Source organism: Nycticebus coucang, chromosome 9, assembly GCF_027406575.1.
Source record: "Nycticebus coucang isolate mNycCou1 chromosome 9, mNycCou1.pri, whole genome shotgun sequence".
NCBI lineage: Eukaryota > Metazoa > Chordata > Mammalia > Primates > Lorisidae > Nycticebus > Nycticebus coucang.
The window spans coordinates 68,428,786-68,449,535 of record NC_069788.1 but is presented as its reverse complement, the minus strand read 5'-3'; the positions used below and the strand labels follow the sequence as shown (position 1 = coordinate 68,449,535).

The window sequence follows — 20,750 nt, the reverse complement described above, 5'->3', positions numbered from 1 at the left end:
CTTATTAAGAGGGTCACACTCTCTATGCCGAGCTGTTCTCTTTGCCACCCACTAGAACTTTAGGGGAAAAAACACATTACAAGAGGTTACAAAGGTAAAGATATTCTGCCCTGCCTGCCTCAGAGGATCATCAGGAGGATAAAATGTAGGGGAGGGGAACCTATGTGCAAGTATTTTTTAAGCTGCATACAATCATTATATTGTTATATTAAAACCATATAGTCATTCCGTTATAAGAGTTTATGGACCCTATGTAGAAATTGGAGAATGGTCTAAAAACTCAGCGAATATTTAGAGATTTTTAGAAACAGAAAAACCTCTTCATTTCCTTCCTCCTTTTCTCCCCCAATAAGGCTGAGAATAGTTTACAGAGAAGAATGGACTTTCTACAATTTTGTGAAGAAAGCAAGGCTCAGAACAAAACATTTGTTAGAATTTATACATTTATTTGCAAAGTATGCAATGTCCAGTATGCTCCCAGAACTGTAATAAGCCTGGAGTCAAATGGTGAGTAAAATAGCTATGGTTCCTGCCTTCATGGGAGCAAGAGCTATTAATAACAGTGAAGTATGTGAAGGAAAAAAGCAGGGTTTGAGACAGAATAATGAGGGACGTATTGAAGTTCCCCCATTATCTGCAAGGGATATGTCCCAGAGCCCCAAGGGATGCCTGAAACCCCAGACAGCACTGAAACCACAAGTATACTATATTTTTTCAATAAATACATACTATGATAAATTCTAATTTGTGGATGGGGCATTTAAAAGAGCAATAAAAACTAATAATAAAATAGAACAGTTAGAACTATACTGTAATAAATAGCCAATACTGTGAATGTAGTCTCTCTAAACATATTATACTCTACCTGCCTTTTTTCAGACCACAGTCGAATGTGAATAACTGAAAACATGGAGAATGAAACTTGGACACAACATGAGAGGACTACTGTCCTTTAAAGGAGGAAAGCCCATCTGAGAAGTTAACATTTAAGCTAATTCATGAAGTATGGGAAAGAACTAACTAGAGTAGGTGATGAGATAGGAGATGTAAGAGGGAATTCAAGGCTCAAGAAAAAGCATATCACATAATTTCATGTATCTGAGGAATTAAAAGATAACCCAAGCTGCTGTATCAAAGCAAGTAAGGAAGGCTGCCACTAACTGAGCTGGACACAGGGCTAGGTAACACAAGGGCATGTGTCTGGGACAAGAAGTGTGGTTTTCACCATGAGGGCAGTGTGAGGACAGTGATTAATTTTAAGCTAGAGAACCACAGGATATGATTTAGGTCTTTAGCATATTATGCCAGCAGATACTTTGAAAATGACTGGAAGCAGGTAAGAGAGGAGGAGGAGAGGGGAGTTAGGAGGCCACTGCAGCAGAGTGAGTGACTGGTGACAAAGGAATGATGGGGAGCTGTCCAAGCTGGCCCTAGGGCCTAGACAGAGAAGCGCACACATCTTTAAAAGGGATTTGCTGAGGTACATAAGGGCAGAAATACCACTCTCCTGACTGCCTGGGAGGCAGAGGTGAATGCATGCTGCAGAGAGGACAGGAAAGCTGCATAGTCTAGAAGAAGGCTACAGGCTGGCTTTGCGCCAGAGAAACTGTGGGGGGGTGAGATGGGGGGGGAAGTCCTGTCTTCTATTCTGTGCCCACTTCTTGCTCCTTAGCACTTCCTTAACTCCAAGAGAGGTTGAACATGAGGACAAATGGGGCCTTCTGGATGTTCCAGTGGTATATTAACGGTTAGGGAAGTTCTGTTTTTTTTTTTTTTTTGAGACAGAGTCTCAAGCTGTTGCCCTGAGTAGAGTGCCATGGCATCACAGCTCACAGCAACCTCCAACTCCTGGGCTCAAGCGATTCTCCTGCCTCAGCCTCCCCAGTAGCTGGGACTACAGGAGCCTGCCACAATGCCTGGCTATTTTTGTTGTAGTTGTCATTATTTGGCAGGCCTGGGCTGGATTCGAACCCGCTGGCTCAGGTGTATGTGGCTGGTACCTTAGCCTCATAAGCCACAGGTGCCAGAACCAGGGAGGTTTTCAAATGTTAAGCACCACACTGTTCTCAAGACACCAGAAATAACAGTCTTTTTCTATAACTAAATGGCACTCTTTCTTGTCCCTTCCTCATTAAGTTCTCAAGTAGCTCCCTTACCTCGAGGTCCAAACATATTGTCCAAGAAAGCATTGATTTCGTCATCAAAGGCCTTTAGATGCTCCTGAAATAGGAAAGAAAAGAATTTGAGTTTTTGGTTTTATTTTAAACTCTCAAAACGAGCCATTACCAACAACATGTAGTTGCAGACTCTCCCAAGGGTCCCAACTTCAAGGACTTTTGACTGTTTAGGCTTAAGGAAAGGGGACCAGTAAATGCAGCCTCACCTTTCATAAGCCTATGAAGTTTTAAGGAAACAATTCCTCTTTCGTTTCCTTAGGCAAGAGGAGTCTTGGAAAACAGGTTTGGTGCATTTAAACCTTGAAGGGTTACAGATTGTAATTCCATTTATCTCTAAAATGCTGACAGACAAAGCTGCTCCAGAAGTAATTCCTGTTGTTGCAATTTTCCCTGAGCAACATGGAAAGCCTATTCCCACAAAATGTAAGTGTAAATTTTAAATGAAAATTCAGCTGAACTATGTTTCATTAAGCTGATTCTAAAGCTTTAAAGAGGACTTGTTTTTCAAGTAAGTAAATTGAGCACTACAGCCATTTTTTCCTATTACCTTTGTTTTGTTTGTTTTCAAATTTTGTTTTCAAACAGTAACCTCTACTTACTAGTAAATAGTGTTATTCAGGGTATGCCAAATTATTATTGTCACTTTAACTGGATTGAGGTTGGAGCTGGAATATTGATGCTCAGAGTCATTAAGTGAAGACTGGCAACTTGATTGAACTCCTCCTCACACTGGTCTGCAATGATACTACTCAAAATACCCACTGAGTTGTTCTCTACCCCTACTACAGAAATCGAGAGTACCTCCTTGAGCAGAGGGAGGAAAAGACAGACCACTACCCCATGTCTCCAGGAAAGGGGGTATGATGAGAACAGTGGGCTAGAGAGTTCTCCCTGACTATATGTGTTGGAATAGCACAGCCTCAGCAAGATTATATAGAGCATGCTTTAGATGCAACAGCTACACTAAAAGCATCTCACCCTCAAAGAAAAGTATAAGCACCAAAGAGGACAATTCATTTACTGCCATCTAAAAAGAGGTTCTGCATATTTGGTGGTTGGCACCTATCACCTGGACCTATTCATTATTTGTGACTTTGATCCTCAGAAAAATTTCAAGGAAACTTATGTCTTTGGAAACTTTCCTTTCCTTGGGAAGGAGGATGGAGATTAAGATGAACATTTACTAGCACCTGCTACTGCTGGCCAGGGTGTTAGGAACTTTATTTTTCACTAATTCATAACATCTCTATAAAAAGTATTTACGCTAAGAAGAATAGTCTTCTTAGTAAAGTATCTCAAGAATGGAAGAAAAAGTATCCAATGTACTCAGCCCTACTATGAAACTAATGTATGGCTTTCATATGAAAGCTATAACCCAGTTATAACCTAAGAATATGGGGAAGGAGAAGAGGGACGGAAGGGAGGGGGGAGGATGGGCAGAGGGAGGGTGATTGGTGGGATTACACCTGCGGCGCATCTTTCAAGGGTACATGTGAAACTTAGTAAATGAAGAATATAAATGTCTTAACACAATAACTAAGAAAATGCCAGGGAGGCTATGTTAACCAGTGTGATGAAAATGTGTCAAATGGTCTATAAAACCAGTGTATGGTGCCCCATGATTGCATTAATGTACACAGCTATGATTTAATAAGAAAAGTATTTACGCTAAACCAAGCTTGAAAGTTCTTAAGTATTTTTATCTTTGGTTTCCACATAAAGTGTCTCAAGAGACCTCCAGACTTGAGAAAGGTTAGTTATCTGAGATCCCAGTGTGACAGAATATGATCTGTGTTGCCATTAGAATAGGGCAAGTCTGTCCAGAGGCCTCTCAGTCTTAAGAATTTTAACCTCATCATTGTACTCACCCTCACTCACCATCTTTCTTCCATTGCTGGATCCAAGAACATTTAAACTTTTTCGGTTTGCTAAGGTTCAAAATCTATTTTCCAAGATTTGTAGAGCTAAGGAAACTCTAAATAAAGGTCTCAAAGCTCATATTATTTCCATATTTCAGCAATTTAAACAAGAAGAATAGAAACAAAAGTAAAAGAAGGGAAGACATGAACAAAGCGGAGGATGAAGGAAATGAATAAAAAGGAGCATTTTGTTCTTTCACTCATTCATTTATTGACTCATTACCCCATTATTTGAGCATTCGTACATACCAGCACTATATTAGATGCTAAAACACAAAGTCAAATGAGACATGGTCCTGATTTTACATGGTTTTCAGTCTAGACAGAATACACAAATAAAAAATTATAGTGCAGTTTTAAATATTATGAGAGGTCTACAGAGATATGCTACAAGAAGATACAGAAACACACTTTAATTTAGCCCTCTTATAAAGATGAGGCTATGGCTGGAATCTGAAAGATTCTAGGACATTTTCTAAATCTGCAGTCTAAGGCCATGAATCTAATAGGGGTCCCTGGCCTGTTAGGAACCGGCTGCACAGCAGGAGGTGACCCAGCAAAGCTTCATCCATATTTACAGCCACTCCACATCACGTGCATCACGACCTGAGCTCCACCTCCTGTCAGATCAGTGGCAGCATTAGATTCTCATGGTAGCACGAACCCTACTGTAAATTGCACATGCAAGGTATCTAGGTTGCCTGCTCCTCGTGAGAATCTAATGCCTGATACTTTGAGGGGGAGATGCAATGTGCTTGAATCACCCCAAACCGGATCCCACCTCCTGTTCATGGAAAAAAATGTCTCCCACAAAACTGGTCCCTGGTGCCAAAGAGGTCGGGGACCACGAGTCTAAATGGAGAAGGAAAGAAAAAAGCACAGCAGGAAGAAAGATTAGCATATAGAAACACACTGAGGAAGTGTTTATGACCACGGTCTTTAGTGACCTATATGATACAACTGCAGCCAATGCTGGGAAAATCAGAAACCTTGTAAGAATTACCTTTTTCTGAGTTACTTAACATGCCGTAGAACCACTCTAATTTGACCATCCAAGGGACTGTAACAAACTGGCCAACCTACAGAGGTGGTCAACATAACAAACTATGCCTACTGTAGTGATACATGTACATACATGTGGTGTACACTGGTCTATGAAAATCAGGTCAACTTGAGGTGGTCAATGTAGGGAGGTGGTCAACTATGGAGGTTCTACTGTAGAGTAAGGAAGTTGTCTAAAGAGACCATGGTGAGCATTTAGCAAGGGATGATAGAGCACACGTAGGGCCAGGAAGCCACAGCAGTACCCTAGGTTCTGTGTACATGTGACGCATACTGGACAATGCCTCCAGATGAACACCGCAGCCTAGGAGCTAACAAGAACCAACAAACTCCAGGTCGCACTTCATTCATTCCAAACAGCATTTTTGAAAAGCATGTGTGTACATAATACTTTGTCAGACATATGAAGGAAAGCGTGGTTGACTCAAAAGTTTATGGACAAATTGTGAAAGCAAGACATATAGGAAAGGGTGAATAGCAGATGATTAAGGAGAGGGAGATACAGAGAGCTGCCATGATGACAGAAGATAAAGGCATTATCATCCCGCAGGATGGGGTTTTTAAAGATGGTTAGAAATCTTTGCCTAAAAAAAGTGAACAATGCAATATAATCATCTGTACCCTCATATTAATATGGAAGAAAAGATAATTAGAATTTGAATAGATGAGGGTAAGGCTGTAGCTCTTGGTCGTGCCCTGTCATGCTTTTGGTCACACCCCTCCACAAAGGAAAAAAAACCATTTGACCATACTTGGTCACAACTCCCCCTCTCCAGATCATGCTCCCACTTCTGAGGAAACATGCTCACACCTGGTCACAACTCCCCTCTCCAGATCATGCTCCCACTTCTGAGGAAACATGCTCACACCTGGTCACAACTCTCCTCTCCAGATCATGCTCCCACTTCTGAGGAAACATGCTCACATCTGGTCACAACTCTCCTCTCCAGATCATGCTCCCACTTCTGAGGAAACATGCTCACACACGGTCACAACTCTCCTCTCCAGATCATGCTCCCACTTCTGAGGAAACATGCTCACACACGGTCACAACTCTCCTCTCCAGTTCATGCTCCCACTTCTGAGGAAACATGGTCACAACTCCCCCTCTCCAGATCATGCTCCCACTTCTGAGGAAACATGTTCACACCTGGTCACAACTCCCCTCTGCAGATCATGCTCCCACTTCTGAGGAAACATGCTCACACATGGTCACAACTCCCCTCTCCAGATAATGCTCCCACTTCTGAGGAAACATGCTCACACATGGTCACAACTCTCCTCTCCAGATCATGCTCCCACTTCTGAGGAAACATGCTCACACACGGTCACAACTCCCCTCTCTAGATCATGCTCCCACTTCTGAGGAAACATGCTCACACATGGTCACAACTCTCCTCTCCAGATCATGCTCCCACTTCTGAGGAAACATGCTCACACATGGTCACAACTCTCCTCTCCAGATCATGCTCCCACTTCTGAGGAAACATGCTCACACACGGTCACAACTCTCCTCTCCAGTTCATGCTCCCACTTCTGAGGAAACATGGTCACAACTCCCCCTCTCCAGATTATGCTCCCACTTCTGAGGAAACATGCTCACACCTGGTCACAACTCCCCTCTGCAGATCATGCTCCCACTTCTGAGGAAACATGCTCACACATGGTCACAACTCCCCTCTCCAGATCATGCTCCCACTTCTGAGGAAACATGCTCACACATGGTCACAACTGCCCCTCTCCAGATCATGCTCCCACTTCTGAGGAAACATGCTCACACATGGTCACAACTCCCTTCTCCAGATCATGCTCCCACTTCTGAGGAAACATGCTCACACATGGTCATAACTCCCCCTCTCCAGATCATGCTCCCACTTCCCTAGACCACAGAAATCTCTGCTAAACAACCCAGAGGATAGTTGCAGAACAAATCCTTGCCCCACAAGAAAGTCCATGTTTCATGACTTGGAGTTCAATGTGTGGCTGTGAACAGCAGAAAGCTGAAGAATGGAAAGACTGGAAAAAAAAAGGGCCTCATTTGTGTATCTGTGATCACTTTCCCCAGTTGGTAGGAATACAAAACGGTAAATTACTTTGCAAAACAGTTTGGTAAAAACATCTACATACACCTAACACCTACCATAAGATACAGAATGCCATTCTTTACCCAAGAGAAAAGAAAGCATATTTTCATGCAAAGACATGAAAACAAATATTCATAGCAGCTTTATTTGTGATTGCTAAAAAAACAGAAACCCCAAATGTCCAACAGGTGACATGGCCTTATCTACTCCATGAAATACAGAAGTGAACTATTGATATACAGACAACATGGATGGATCTCAAAATTATGCTGCATGAAAGAAGCCACACAAAAGTTACATACTGTATGTTTCCATTTATGTGAAATTCTAGAAGACTAAAACTTACAGTGACAGAAAACAGATCAGTGGTTGCTTGGGGACTGCAAGAGAAGATCAGAATATCTTTCAAAAACAAAGTTAAATCAGGACATATTCATATAAGTGTAAGTGAGAGAATGTACAGCCAGCAGAACTGCACTGCCTAGTATGCCAAAAATGTTCTTCATGCCAAAGGGAAGTGATTCCATATGGAAAGCAGAATTTACAGAAAAGCATCAAGAACACCAGAAACGAGTCTAAGTAATTGGAGAGCCATAATCCAGAGCACCCTAGGAAAAGCCTCTACCCACCTACTCCTGTCCACTGTTACTCCCAGCACCCATCCCCACCCCTGACACCATGTTCATCCCCTTTTACCAGGATGCAGTGTTGCTTGACACCAATGATGTCCTGAACCTGTCTTCCCCCTACCAGTAAAAAGACCACATGGAAGTAGTGCTGACCCGTCTGAGGCAGATCCACTGGACTGCCTTCTTACAGAGATCTGAGATTGTCTTCTTGGCCATGGAATATGCGACTCTCAGGGCCGGTGGACTGGCTCACCACACACACCTGCCTCAGCTGCCATTTTCTGTGAGTACTTGGGGGAACAGGAGAGCCACGAAGGGCACACTAAGGTTTTGCCATCATGATAGTAACTGGGACTCCCATCCATCTCTAGCTACATCAACATGAACCAAGGTATATCAATAGGAGGCCACTTCCTGGTCCATTCTTGAAGGTGTGAAGCTTGTGATCATTGTGAGGACTGGCTCAAGCTGAACACCTTGATAGCCCAGATTTTCTTCAGCAAAGGCTGCCTTGCAATCAGAATCAGAATCATTATTACTACAATTACAGGCCGTTCTATGGAAGCCAAGGCAGGAAGCAGAGCAGAAATGCACCTACCCCCAAACTCTGCCTGTGCCTTCTCCCATCTCTACAGGTTAAAACTCTAGATTCTATTTTTCTTTACTTTCCTTTTTTCTTTCTTTCTTCCCTTTCCCCATCTTTCTTCCTTTACTACTTCTTTCACTCATTCCTTCTTCACTTTCCTCCTTTCACTGGATTTAGGCAATAGGGTGACTTTTAGTTCTTGTCTGTCATGGGCACCATACTGTGTAAAGATCCAGTGATCCAAGATCTTGGTGTCTGTCCTATTTTGTCAATAGTTTTATAGAACACTATAAAGACACTTATTCAATCATAATAGCTATTTTCCACTATCAACTCATTGCATTTTAAAATTGGCAAAAGCCACTCTAATTATGAAGAAACGGACTTCATACTCTGAGGAAACACAACAACCAAATACATATTCTCTAGCATGTGTATTTCAGAGTAAACTCAATGTGAAGGGTACAAGGACAGCAAGTCAGGAAATGGGCTCTGATCATCTTAGGAATGTATCCTATTTCAGACTAACCTTCAATTCTGACAATTTCCCTGTCAAGGTCAAGGCTGAGTTGGACAGCAGTGAGAAAAAAGGAGGTGGTTTCTCAGATTAGGGTATCATCACACACTGAGTCCCATGTTGTTCCCAAGGCTCAGCATGGCCATCAAATGTTTGAACCTCTTTTGGCAACTCCTGAGGGATTGTTCCTGGCTGGTGTCTCATGTATTTGAAAGAAGCAAATTTGTTTGCATTTGTGAATGCAACTTGAAGGTTTAGAGGATGGATAAAAGTGGACATATACAAATACATGAAATCATTTGGCTGTCACATCACTGACTTCACACGATGTGGGTTCTTGCACATTTACCTTGACACCCATCAACTGCCTGCCCACTCGGCGTCCCTATCTCTGCCACTGTTTTCTGGAGGGAGCAAGGAACTAAGTTAGGGTGAGAGTAGGCAATGGATAGGCAACTCTCCTTCATGTATGAAACTCTAAAAATGTTATTGTGGGGCGGCGCCTGTGGCTCAGTCGGTAAGGCGCCGTTATACCGAGGGTGGCGGGTTCAAACCCAGCCCCTGCTGAACTGCAACCAAAAAATAGCCGGGCGTTGTGGCAGGCGCCTGTAGTCCCAGCTACTCGGGAGGCTGAGGCAAGAGAATCGCTTAAGCCCAGGAGTTGGAGGTTGCTGTGAGCTGTATGATGCCATGGCACTCTACCAAGGGCCATAAAGTGAAACTCTGTCTCTACCAAAAAAAAAAAAATGTTATTGTATGTTTTGGGAATAATTTTCAAAGGATTGAAACTGTCTAAGGTAGATACTAAATAATCTGAGGAACATTATAACATTTTAGGATAGATATAAATGAGCTAACCACAATGGTGAGTAATACGTGCCAAGCATTTGATATATGCTATCTATGGTTTTCACAACAGCCTTGCAAGTTGGGTATCTTTCCCAATTTACAGATGTAGGAACCAAGATCTATTACATTTTTTTTTTTTTTTTATACAGTCTCAAGCTGTCACCCTGGGTAGAGTGCTGGGGCGTCATAGCTCACAGCAAACTCAAACTCATAGGCTTAAGCGATTCTCTTGCCTCAGCTTCCCAAGTAGCTGGGACTATAAGTACCCGCCACAATGCTCGGCTATTTTTTGGTTGTAGTAGTCATTATTGTTTGGTGGGCCTGGGCTGGATTTGAACCTGCCAGCTCCAGTGTATGTAGCTAGTGCCCTAGCCGCTTGAGCTATAGGCACCGAGCCAAGATCTATTACATTTTTTACAAGTAGAATCCTACTCTATCTTGCAATTGACATGAGTCCATTTGACCCTTTTTAAAATTTGTGATACATTATGAGATACATACACAATATCTTAGTGATTTTTTTTATATCTTACAACATTTTGCTCTTTAATTTTCCTAGAAATTATCTCATCACTACCTGTCAATAACTCCAATCTACTAAAAATATGAAAATGTGAGAATGATGGAATTGACTAGGACTATGCAACAGTCAAATTAGCCATTAATACTATATTATCCTTTTTTCTTATTATTTTACCCGAAGTATTTGGATCATGCTTCAAGAAGATACAAAGAAATTCTAAAGACACCATCAGTATAGACTTTTTAAAGCTTTCATTGGAATTTTACATGTTCAGAGATTTTAAGATCACCTGGTTTTAAGATCTTACCAAAGCACAGGTCCTCATTCACTGGTCTAGGATACGGGCTCAGAATTTCACTTCTCTCAAGTTCCAACACAGACCACATTTTGAGTAGCAACAATTAGACAACACAAGATCTCTTGAAACTTGTTTAGATTAAAATCCAAGGATTGATTTTTGGATGTGTTTTTATTATAAAAATACCAAGTTCTTGCTTACTTTCTACAAATCTACCAAGTCTTTCAGGACATATTCTATATTATGAAATTCAAACTTGTTATATGCTTATTATGCACCCATTCATTTCAAGGCATTAAGTGAGGCTGGCTATGCAAACCCACTTAATAGTATCCATATTGCTCCAAATGAAGAGGGAGGAGAAGGGGAAAAGGGAAACACAATCCCAAAATTATTAAAGTAGCAGCAAAAATAATTTCATGGTTGGGGGTCACCACGACGTGAGGAACTGTATTAAAGGGTCATGGCATTAGGAAGGTTGAGAACCACTGATTTATATAGTACCTAAACTAGGTTGCTACCTAACAATGTTGCAAATCAGCAGGGAAAGCAAGTGTGAATATTTTCATCTTACAAGGTTGAAGGGAAGTAATAGTACCAGCGGGTAAAGATTAACTTCAGGGAGAGAAGGCTTTTATGTGCTTTTAAGCAAAAGATAGGAACGTATACAGAAGCTCGTGACTTCTGGTGCAGGGAGTAAGGAGGGAGAACTATTGTTTTAGGAAGGGAGGAGAAGCAGGTTGGGGTCATTCCTTGAATGCACCTCCTGGGATGTGGGGGGTCTTGCCACCTCACAATCTGCACTCCACGTTAACCTGTTAGTTCACGCTGCTTTCTCTGCTAACACACTTCAGAGGAATAAGATGTCTAGGTGAAGAATAACATTTCCACAGTAAAAGGATGATTTTTTTTCCTTCAATCCCAAATACACATGTATAGAAGGTTTTCCTCAGTGGATCTGCAAGTGGTCTGACCTAAGTATTGGTCAGATTGCCATTTTGTTAACCATAAGATAGGCATTTCCCCCTCGTGGGTTAAAATTATACAAAAATCAAAGCCCTGGGCAGCACCTGTGGCTCATGGGTAGGGTGCCGGCCCCATATACTGAGGGTGGCGGGTTCAAACCTGGCTCCTGCCAAACTGCAACAAAAAAATAGCCAAGCATTGTGGCGGGCACCTGTAGTCCCAGCTACTCAGGACGCTGAGGCAAGAGTATTGCCTAAGCCCAGGAGTTGGAGGTTACTGTGAGCTGTGATGCGACAGCACTCTACTGAGGATGACAAAGTGAGACTGTGTGTACAAAAAAAAAGAAAAAAAAGCACCAAAGCAGGCCTAGTCTAGTGGTAACTTCATTATTTTTACCACTACAAGTATTGTTACTGTCACTATTATCAATATTTTACTAAGATTCAGATAATACTGTCCAGAAGTCAGTGGAAGGAAAGTCCATCTCAGCAGACTATACTATAGTAGTCCAGACATATACACTATGCCTCTCAACCTCAGGTCCTTGGCATCCAACTGGCTATTACAGGAGAAACTAGCATTCCTTTTTGGCATAAAATCTGAAGAATTAAAAAAGAAAAAATCAGGGTGACGCTTGTGGCTCAAAGGAGTGGGGTGCCGGCCCCATATGCCGGAGGTGGCAGGTTCAAGCCCAGCCCAGGCCAAAAAAAAACCTGCAAAAAAAAAAAATCAAATAAATGTCATTAATTCTTGTGGCTGACTGGGCCAGAATGCAACGACCTCCACCCACTTTTCTAAGCCTCTCCTTCCAGATCACAAGCACTTTCTTTCCAGGTGTGTCTGCTTACTTGGCACTCCCCCAGTGCACCATGTTCTCTCTCGTGCCTTTGCATGTGGTCAGCCCTGTGCCTGGAAGCCTCCAAACTGTATTTTAGTTTTCCTTGGCCACTCTTCTTCTCTGAACTAGGCAAGATCCTCTCTGCCTGGCATACATTAAGCACTTATGAAATGCCTCTACTGTGAAGGAACGAGTTTACCAGAATCACATCAGGAATAGGGTAGCACACTTCAAGTGTCCATTTCGGACCTCTTTCCTTTATCAATGCTCCACTTAAACAGGTTCAGAAGATTGTCATGGCTCTGTGTGTAATGATACATACTTGACAAGCAAAGAGTGTTGGGGAGTAGAGACAGCAGAGACACTGAGAAAGCTTCGGTAAAGTATTTTAAAGCAGAGATATTGAGACAGCAGTAACACAAAAACTATAAAGAGTCCATGACTCAGTGGAAACCAAGTAGCAGAACCCTAAATAAAATCCTTTTATTCTAGATTTTCAAGAGATAAATATCAGTGTTTAAAAATTACCAATACCAATAATGTGTTTTAAATAGCAGTTTTATAGTGTGCTATAGGGCCTGTGTGCATTCAGTGATCTGGTCCATCTACACATGGTATGGTGGAACAGCTGCCCCACCTGGCTTCACAACCCTCTGCAAACTGGCGGGCCAGTCCATTCTGCTCGAGAACCTGAGCCGTGTCTTGAGAGGGAGCTCATCCTAAGGAGGTGCTAGTGGGGTGGTCAGAAGCTGACAAGGCTGTCCCAGTAACAAAGCACTGGACATGTGAGGAGTAAAGGAATGCTAGTGTAATAATGAACCTGTTATTTGGGATTCTTCACGGCTTAATTCCCCAGGGGTCCCAGGGAGACAGAAGGAAATGATGAAAAATAGGATGTACTGAACACTTACACAAGACAGGAGTGCTTTGTGATCGCTCAAACATAAAATAGAGGAGATAGGCATTCTCAAATTTTCCACAGAACACTGCACAAAGTCTGCTACCTTTGTGGGGAGCCCCACAGAGGGCTCCAGTGTTAGAGGTTGTGTCCAACCAGAGTCTGTGCTCAGCAGAGCTGGGGACGACTGGTGTAAGCAAGTGAGCCCTGAGCTGCTGCAGCAGCAACATGCGGCAGGCCAGCAGCACGCTACAGATGTAGTGGACAGGGTGTTCAGCGGACCTGGGGGCCTCCCCCGGCAGGAGGGCATCTGAGCAAGAAAAGGGGACTAGCCCCACAAATGTCAAGAAATAACACACCAATCAGTTGTGAACAACTCTGGGAGAACTCCTGAAAAGAACTATCTGGGTATGTGTGTATGTCGAGGGTGGTACAGGAAATCTGTCAGGAGCTGGAGTAAGAACTAATGAAACAGAAAGTAAACATAAAGTATGGTAAACTATGTCTCAGGTATGCATCTCTGCGGCGCAGGATGATGCTTGGTTCTTAAAGATATACGTATATCTTATTTGCTAACATTTAATGCTAAGATTTAATCCAAAAATCTCTCTTTTTTTTTTTTTTTGTAGAGACAAGAGTCTCACTGTACCGCCCTCGGGTAGAGTGCCGTGGCGTCACACGGCTCACAGCAACCTCTTAACTCTTGGGCTTACGTGATTCTCTTGCCTCAGCCTCCCGAGCAGCTGGGACTACAGGCGCCCGCCACAAAGCCCGGCTATTTTTTTGTTGCAGTTTGGCCGGGGCTGGGTTTGAACCCGCCACCCTTGGCATATGGGGCCGGCGCCCTACTCACTGAGCCACAGGCGCCGCCCTTAATCCAAAATCTCAAAAATCATCTTAAACACTTAAAATATATTCATGTGTTCAGAGGTGGAACACATTCTTCTTACTAAAGCATCAAGAATAGAGAAGTAAGAATCCAATGTACTCAATTCTAATATGAAGGCAGTAGATGAGCTAATACAGGGGGCGGGGTAGGGGAAGGAGGGAGGGGAATCGGGGTCATGGTGTATGGCACACCTCTTGGGGGGGTGGGACACAATTACACGAGGGACTTTACCTAACAACTGCAATCAGTGTAACCTAATTCTTTGTACCCTCAATGAATCCCAAACAATAAAGTATGTAAATATATATTTATAAGGCTTAAATGATTAGTAAATTAATTCACTGGTTACATAGAAAGTTACTAAGTTTAAGGAAACTGATATTTTATTCAATATATATTCTCCCAATAATGAATATAAAAAATTAGCATCTAGTCATTTTGCAAAGTTATGGCCTTCTCCCCAAGAGTATAGAAATAAAATCCAAATACATATTTATTGCCTAACATTCTGATCTAATTTAGAAATATTAAATAACTTGCCTTAATTTTAAGTGAGTAAAATAAAATCTGCTACACAGAAGAACAAAGAGCTTTAATTTCCTAATTAGAAAATAAAGTTATTCACCGATTCAATACTGAATAAGTGAGGAATAAAGAAAAAGAAACCTGACAATGCTGCTAAGTTTGCTGTTCAAGATATTTTTAACAATTATTACAACTTTCACTTCCACAGGAAGTGGTGAGTGAATATAAAACTCCTTGGAGATTTAATCCAAAGCCAGATATCTGTATTCAGGACACCTTGGAACTGTACCAGTTTCTGAATTTAGGGACATGGGGAAGAATAAAGCTCTTTCACAATTAACAACAGCAATGAAAGGAGATTCTGTCTGTATGTGCTCTGGTTATCAAGTACCGACCAGAGGACAAGCAGATTGGCTATTCTGAATGTACAAGTGGTATCCTTTTGAATATGACAACAAAAAGCCTTATCTCTTGTAAAAAATATGGACTAGATTAGATTTCTAATTCTTTAAGCAAGAATCATATCTGTATTTCTACATATTTCTATATATTCTAAAAATATCTATGGTATTTCAGTATATATACAATAAATCCAAAAGAAGTATTCTTTTACTACTAATACTGAGCAAGAGATAATCCTTAAGTAATATGGACAAATTGTTTTATATTATTCTTCTTTCAAGCTATAAAGCCAACTAATACGGAGATTTACTGAACCACCCAGATTCTATCCCTGCTAAATGAAATCCTTATCACACACTTTTTGGTTTGGCAGCATATTACCAAAGTGACAGGTGATTGACCTTTTACTGCATGAAGTCTTTACTAGGAGGTAAAGGAAAATCATACCTTCATTTAACTGCATTTTAATCTAGATAATGTCAAATCAAATTGAGCATAATTAGCAGGCATTATGAGGAAAATAAATCACTAAAAAGCAAAATGCCAACTGGCCTGTGTAGGCAAAAAAATGAGGACACCCCACTGACTTTAATGATTGTTAGTGTTTCAAACTAATTTTAGATATTTTAATTTCAGGTTATTTTAAATATTTTCTGGGATATCATCTTAGGTAATTCATTCATCAGCCCAACATGGTCTTCCAAAACACTGGGACGAGTAAAGACTACTCTGGGAAGAGGGAGAAAGGAAAGAAGGAGGTTAAAAGTATTACTACTTATTTTACAGATGGTAGGAGGCAACAGTAGAAATGATTTATTACAAGCTATGTGCCATGTGTGGTGAAGCCAACATCTCAGAGAAAATCATGTCAATGCACACCTCTGGCATTGTGTCACACAATCCTCTCCCCAGGTTTTTCTTGGCCCTTGTTTTGAATCCTGCTAAACAAGTACTTTTGACAAATATTACTATTCATTTTCTGTTGACAAAAATCACTTCTAACATACACAAGAAAGCATTTTGTAGTATGAAATGTTCCTTAAGTAAATATACTTGTTTTAATCCTTCCACTATTAGGCCTCTGGAGACCGCTACTTTTGCCATTATAGAATGTACAAAAATATGTGCACATATTCTCTAATTTTTAGAATTATTAAATAAAATGGTCTCTGAGGCCCTTTTCAGCTCTCTACTTCTGAAGAGACAATGATAATGTGTCTCTGTTCTCCCATCCTTCCTATTCTTTCCTTTCCTCTCTTCTACATCTCAAAGCTGGTAGGTAGAATGCCAGATTCATTCAGAAAAGAATTGTCTCTAAAAGATTGTTGACCAAGTATCAGCAGTCAGCACAAATGAAATTATCATGGATATTGAAACAAAACATTCAAAATTCTCAAAAGTAACCTTGACTTAAATTGGCTTTTTAGGTTGGTTAATGGGAAGAAAGGAAGGATGAGTTTGTTCCTAACTTCAATGGACAAACCTCTTTTGATTTCCCACTGAGACATTTGAGAGAACTGTTACATAGTCCCTTCTGTATCTGCATCTCAGGAAATTCAGAGAGAATGGATAGGTTGTTTCTTTCTTCTTTTTTTTTTTAATCCTTATTGGAAAGTAAGGATTTCAGTGACCCTGTTAAAGGCAAGAATTGGCAGTGTGCAATGGTAGCACATAGAAATGGCTTAGTAGGAGAATCAGCATCCCCCTGTAACTTCCACTGGCCATTGCCCTCCACCTCCATTCTTTGGAAAGAAAAATTTATGTTTTCTCAATTTTCTTTAAAGTGCTTAGTAACAGCAGCTTTAAGCTGCCCAACCCCCACCCAACACTCTCAGTTGAAGTAAAACGAAAATCTGCAGTCTGACTATATAAAAATAAATACGCTTTTGGTTTAGACATATTAGAATAGTTAAAAGAAAAGATGTTAGACTATGGAATTTTTTTTGCCATTTTTGAAAGGAGAAAGTCTGGCCAACTCATTTGCATAGCTGTAAAACAGCCCATGGGGTGAAAATGTGAATAGCTCCTGAGGCCAGTAGCTAGCCACACAAGAAAGGTCAGGCTGTGCTGGGCTGCCAAGGTACAGGTGGGCAGCATGTGGTTACGAAGTCCTTTGTGATCCTTCTGGGCTATAACAGGAGAGGCATGCACACTCACACATTAACCCTGGACTTGAGGATGAAGTGTTACGTTACAGACAACTGGGACAGAAACTGATTCTTAGGGAGCCTCCTTCGTTTCATCCACAAACTAGAAGTTGTAGAAAAGTTGAAGCTGTTTATGAGTAATTTTTTCATTTGTCTTTTTCATATGGTCATTGACCACGCTCTGAGCAAGTACAAAAGAATCTCTAGTTTATATGTATACAGCATAGGGAAAATAGAATGGTGAGACTGATCACCAATCTACAGATAGTAACCTAATGTTTTCTTATAAACGTTAACATAGTTATATGGAATATTATCGTACTAACAATTATTCATGTATACTTTAAAATATTTAATTGACAAACAAAAAAGGAATATATTTATGGTGTATGACATGCTGTGAAATATGAATATACTGTGGAATGGTTAAATTGAGCTAATTAACATATGTATTACCTCACATCCTTATTTTTTTGTGGTGGGAACTTTGTGTCTTTGACCGACAATATCTCAGGCTCTGCACCTGTGGCTCAAGCGGCTAAGGCGCCAGCCACATATACCTGAGCTGGCGGGTTGGAATCCAGCCCAGGCCCGCCAAACAACAATGATGGCTGCAACCAAAAAACAGCCGGGCGTTGTGGTGGGCACCTATAATCCCAGCCACTTGGGAGGCAGAGGCAGGAGAATCGCCTGAGCCCAGGAGTTGGAGGTTGCTGTGAGCTGTGATGCCACAGAACTCTACCCAGGGTGACAGCTTGAGGCTCTGTCTCAAAAAAAAAAAAAAAAAAAAAGATTTATATCTTAGGTAATGTTTGAAAAGTTTTGGTGTGAATATTACTCAATATTTTTAATTTACCCTTCTATGTTTTATGAAAAATAACTTAAAAATATATTATAAATACATGTTAATTTTTACTATAAGAATGTACTTCCTATCACATAGCACTGTAAAGGTGTAAGAATTAGTTCTGCATGTTTGAGTTTTTATTATGAATAGAAATGTGTTAGAAAAAAAGTGAATTAAAAAAATTTCTGTTTTATCTTTTTTTGTTTGTTTTGAGACAAAGTCTCACTATGTCGCCCTTGGTAGAGTGCTGTGGCATCACAGCTCATGCAACCTCCAACTCTTGGGCTTAAGCAATTCTCTTTCCTCAGCTTCCCAAGTAGCTGGGACCACAGGCACCCCCCACAATGCCCAGCTATTTTTTGGTTGTAGTTGTCATTGTTGTTTGGCAGGCCTGGGCTGGATTTGAACCCGCCAGCTCCTGTGTATGTGGCTGATGCTCTAGCCACTAAGCCACAAGCGCCGAGCCTCTGTTTTATCTTTTTATTAAGAATAATTCCAAATAGATTATGAAGAGAATATATTCATTGAATTTGATGGATTTTCAAAAAACTCTTAATGAAGATCTGTTCACCAGTAAACAATAAAACACCAGCAGAACTATCATGTATTGGTCAAAGGGTGAGGCTGATACCAAAAGCCACATGTGACATAAAGGAAGATGCTCTGCTGAGTGTTAAAAACCACCTCAATGTGAGCTCTTTACAACCAGCACAGAACTAATTAGCTATCAAATCCAAATTACTCAAAGGTAAGTTTGGCTGACAGAGGCCAAGAGTGAATATGGGGGGAAAAATAAAGTTCCTCAGTGCAAGAGAATGGAATAGTGTTTTGGAGTATTTCCCAGGCTGGTACAAGTCACCAGCATTTGAAAATCTATTTTGGCAATGGAGAAAAATAAATACGAACAGAATGCTGCATTTTTAAATCATCAGATTGTCCCAGGAGTGGGAAAGGTATTGGTAAAGTAGCATTATTTGTTGTGGGCTCAAAAAACATTCAAAATGGATTTATGTTCAGGCATTTAGGCTGAAGGGAGGTAAAATGAAAATGGAACACTCCACCACCCCTCCCCGGGAGAATTTCTTTGAAAGTTAAGCATATTGTTAAATAGCAACATATACTTGTCAAACAATAATTGGCAACAACAATCCCAGATACTGTTTAATAACCAAGATGCAAAGTAATTTTGTTGTAACAAGCCTAGACCAATTCTATAAAACACATCCTTGAATAGATACCCAGTTTCAGTTTTCAAAGCTCATTTGATGGTCAAATCCCTCATACAGACCAGTTCCTTGTGTAGCACAAGTAGCTCAAACATACCATGTTCTGTTATGAAGAGACTGAAGACCTAATTTACCTGTCATTTCACTGATGGCCATGGCATTGGACACAATCCTATTTGCAAAAAGCAGCAGCACGTCATCTTCCAACTCATCTTCCTGAAGCATTTTCTGCAGCTTGTCTGCTCCTCCCTGAATTCTGTCATGACCACTGACAGAGTGGCCTAATTTTGTCTTGACCGCCAACATCCCATACTGTGAGACAAATGTTCTTACACTGTTTCCACATTAAAACCAGTGGTATGAATGGTGGTAACCATCTCCCCCAACTTCAGTTTATACAGAATGGCTGTCTTGCCAGCAGCATCCAATCCAACCATCAAAATGTGCACTGGCTTCTAGGCAAGAGGCAAGGAGAGAGAGGAGACAGTGAAGCCCATGGCAGTAAGTGGCACTTGTGATGGGCAGAAGGGATCTGGGGAGTCTCCAGGGCTGCTGCTTTCACGCTCCCTGCAAACTGAAGGAGAGGGAAGAAAAAAAGCTAAGGAAGAAAGAGGGCACAGGGACTTACCACTGTCCGGTATGTCAGATAAAGCTCCAGAACAGGAATTAGAGAGACAAGGACCTATTGAGGGACTCAGAAGTGACTTTTTTAAAGCTCAGATGAATACAGGAGCAGCTTATTGGCTTTCATGATCAGTCATAGGTATCTAACTCAATTTTCCACTCGAGGCTGGAAATAATTGCTTTCTGCAATAATTCTGATAGAAAATTACCCACCTTTGGCGGCGCCTGTGGCTCAGTGAGCAGGGTGCTGGCCCCATATATCGAGGGTGGCGGGTTCGAACCCAGCCCCAGCCAAACTGCAAAAACAACAACAACAACAAAATGGAAAATTACCCACCTTACTTGAAAGAATATGGTGAAAGAATTCTCACTACTTGGTAAGGCAGCACATTTCCATTTAAAAATGTTCCTTGTTTTTGAAAAGCCTTTGCTGGCTGGGCACAGTGGCTCACCCCTGTAATCACAGGAGGCTGAGGCAGGTGGCTCGTTTGAGGCCAGCCTGAGCAAGAGCAAGACCCTGTCTCTACTAAAAAAATAAAAATAAAAAATTAAAAAAAAATACAAAAAGTAGCTGGGTATCATGGCAGGCTCCTATAGTCCCAGCTACTCAGGAGGCTGAGGCAAGGGAATCTTTTGAGCCCAAGAAATTGAGGTTGTTGTGAGCTATGACACCCTAGTACTCTACCCAGGGCAACAGAGTGAGATTCTGCACGCCCCTAACATAAGAAAGTAAAAATAAGTAAA

The 20,750-nt window shown here is 41.2% G+C and overlaps 1 protein-coding gene and 1 pseudogene across 1 annotated transcript in view; both read right to left on the bottom strand.

The window, feature by feature from the left end:
- ELOVL2 (ELOVL fatty acid elongase 2) overlaps window positions 1-20,750 on the bottom strand; it is a 60,055-nt gene that overhangs the window by 17,906 nt on the left and 21,399 nt on the right. The window contains exon 2 of the mRNA XM_053603671.1: window positions 2,157-2,220. Coding sequence (XP_053459646.1) covers window positions 2,157-2,220 — 64 coding nt within the window. The remainder of the gene's footprint in view (window positions 1-2,156; window positions 2,221-20,750) is intronic.
- On the bottom strand, window positions 19,401-19,879 carry LOC128593794 (ADP-ribosylation factor 4-like; annotated as a pseudogene).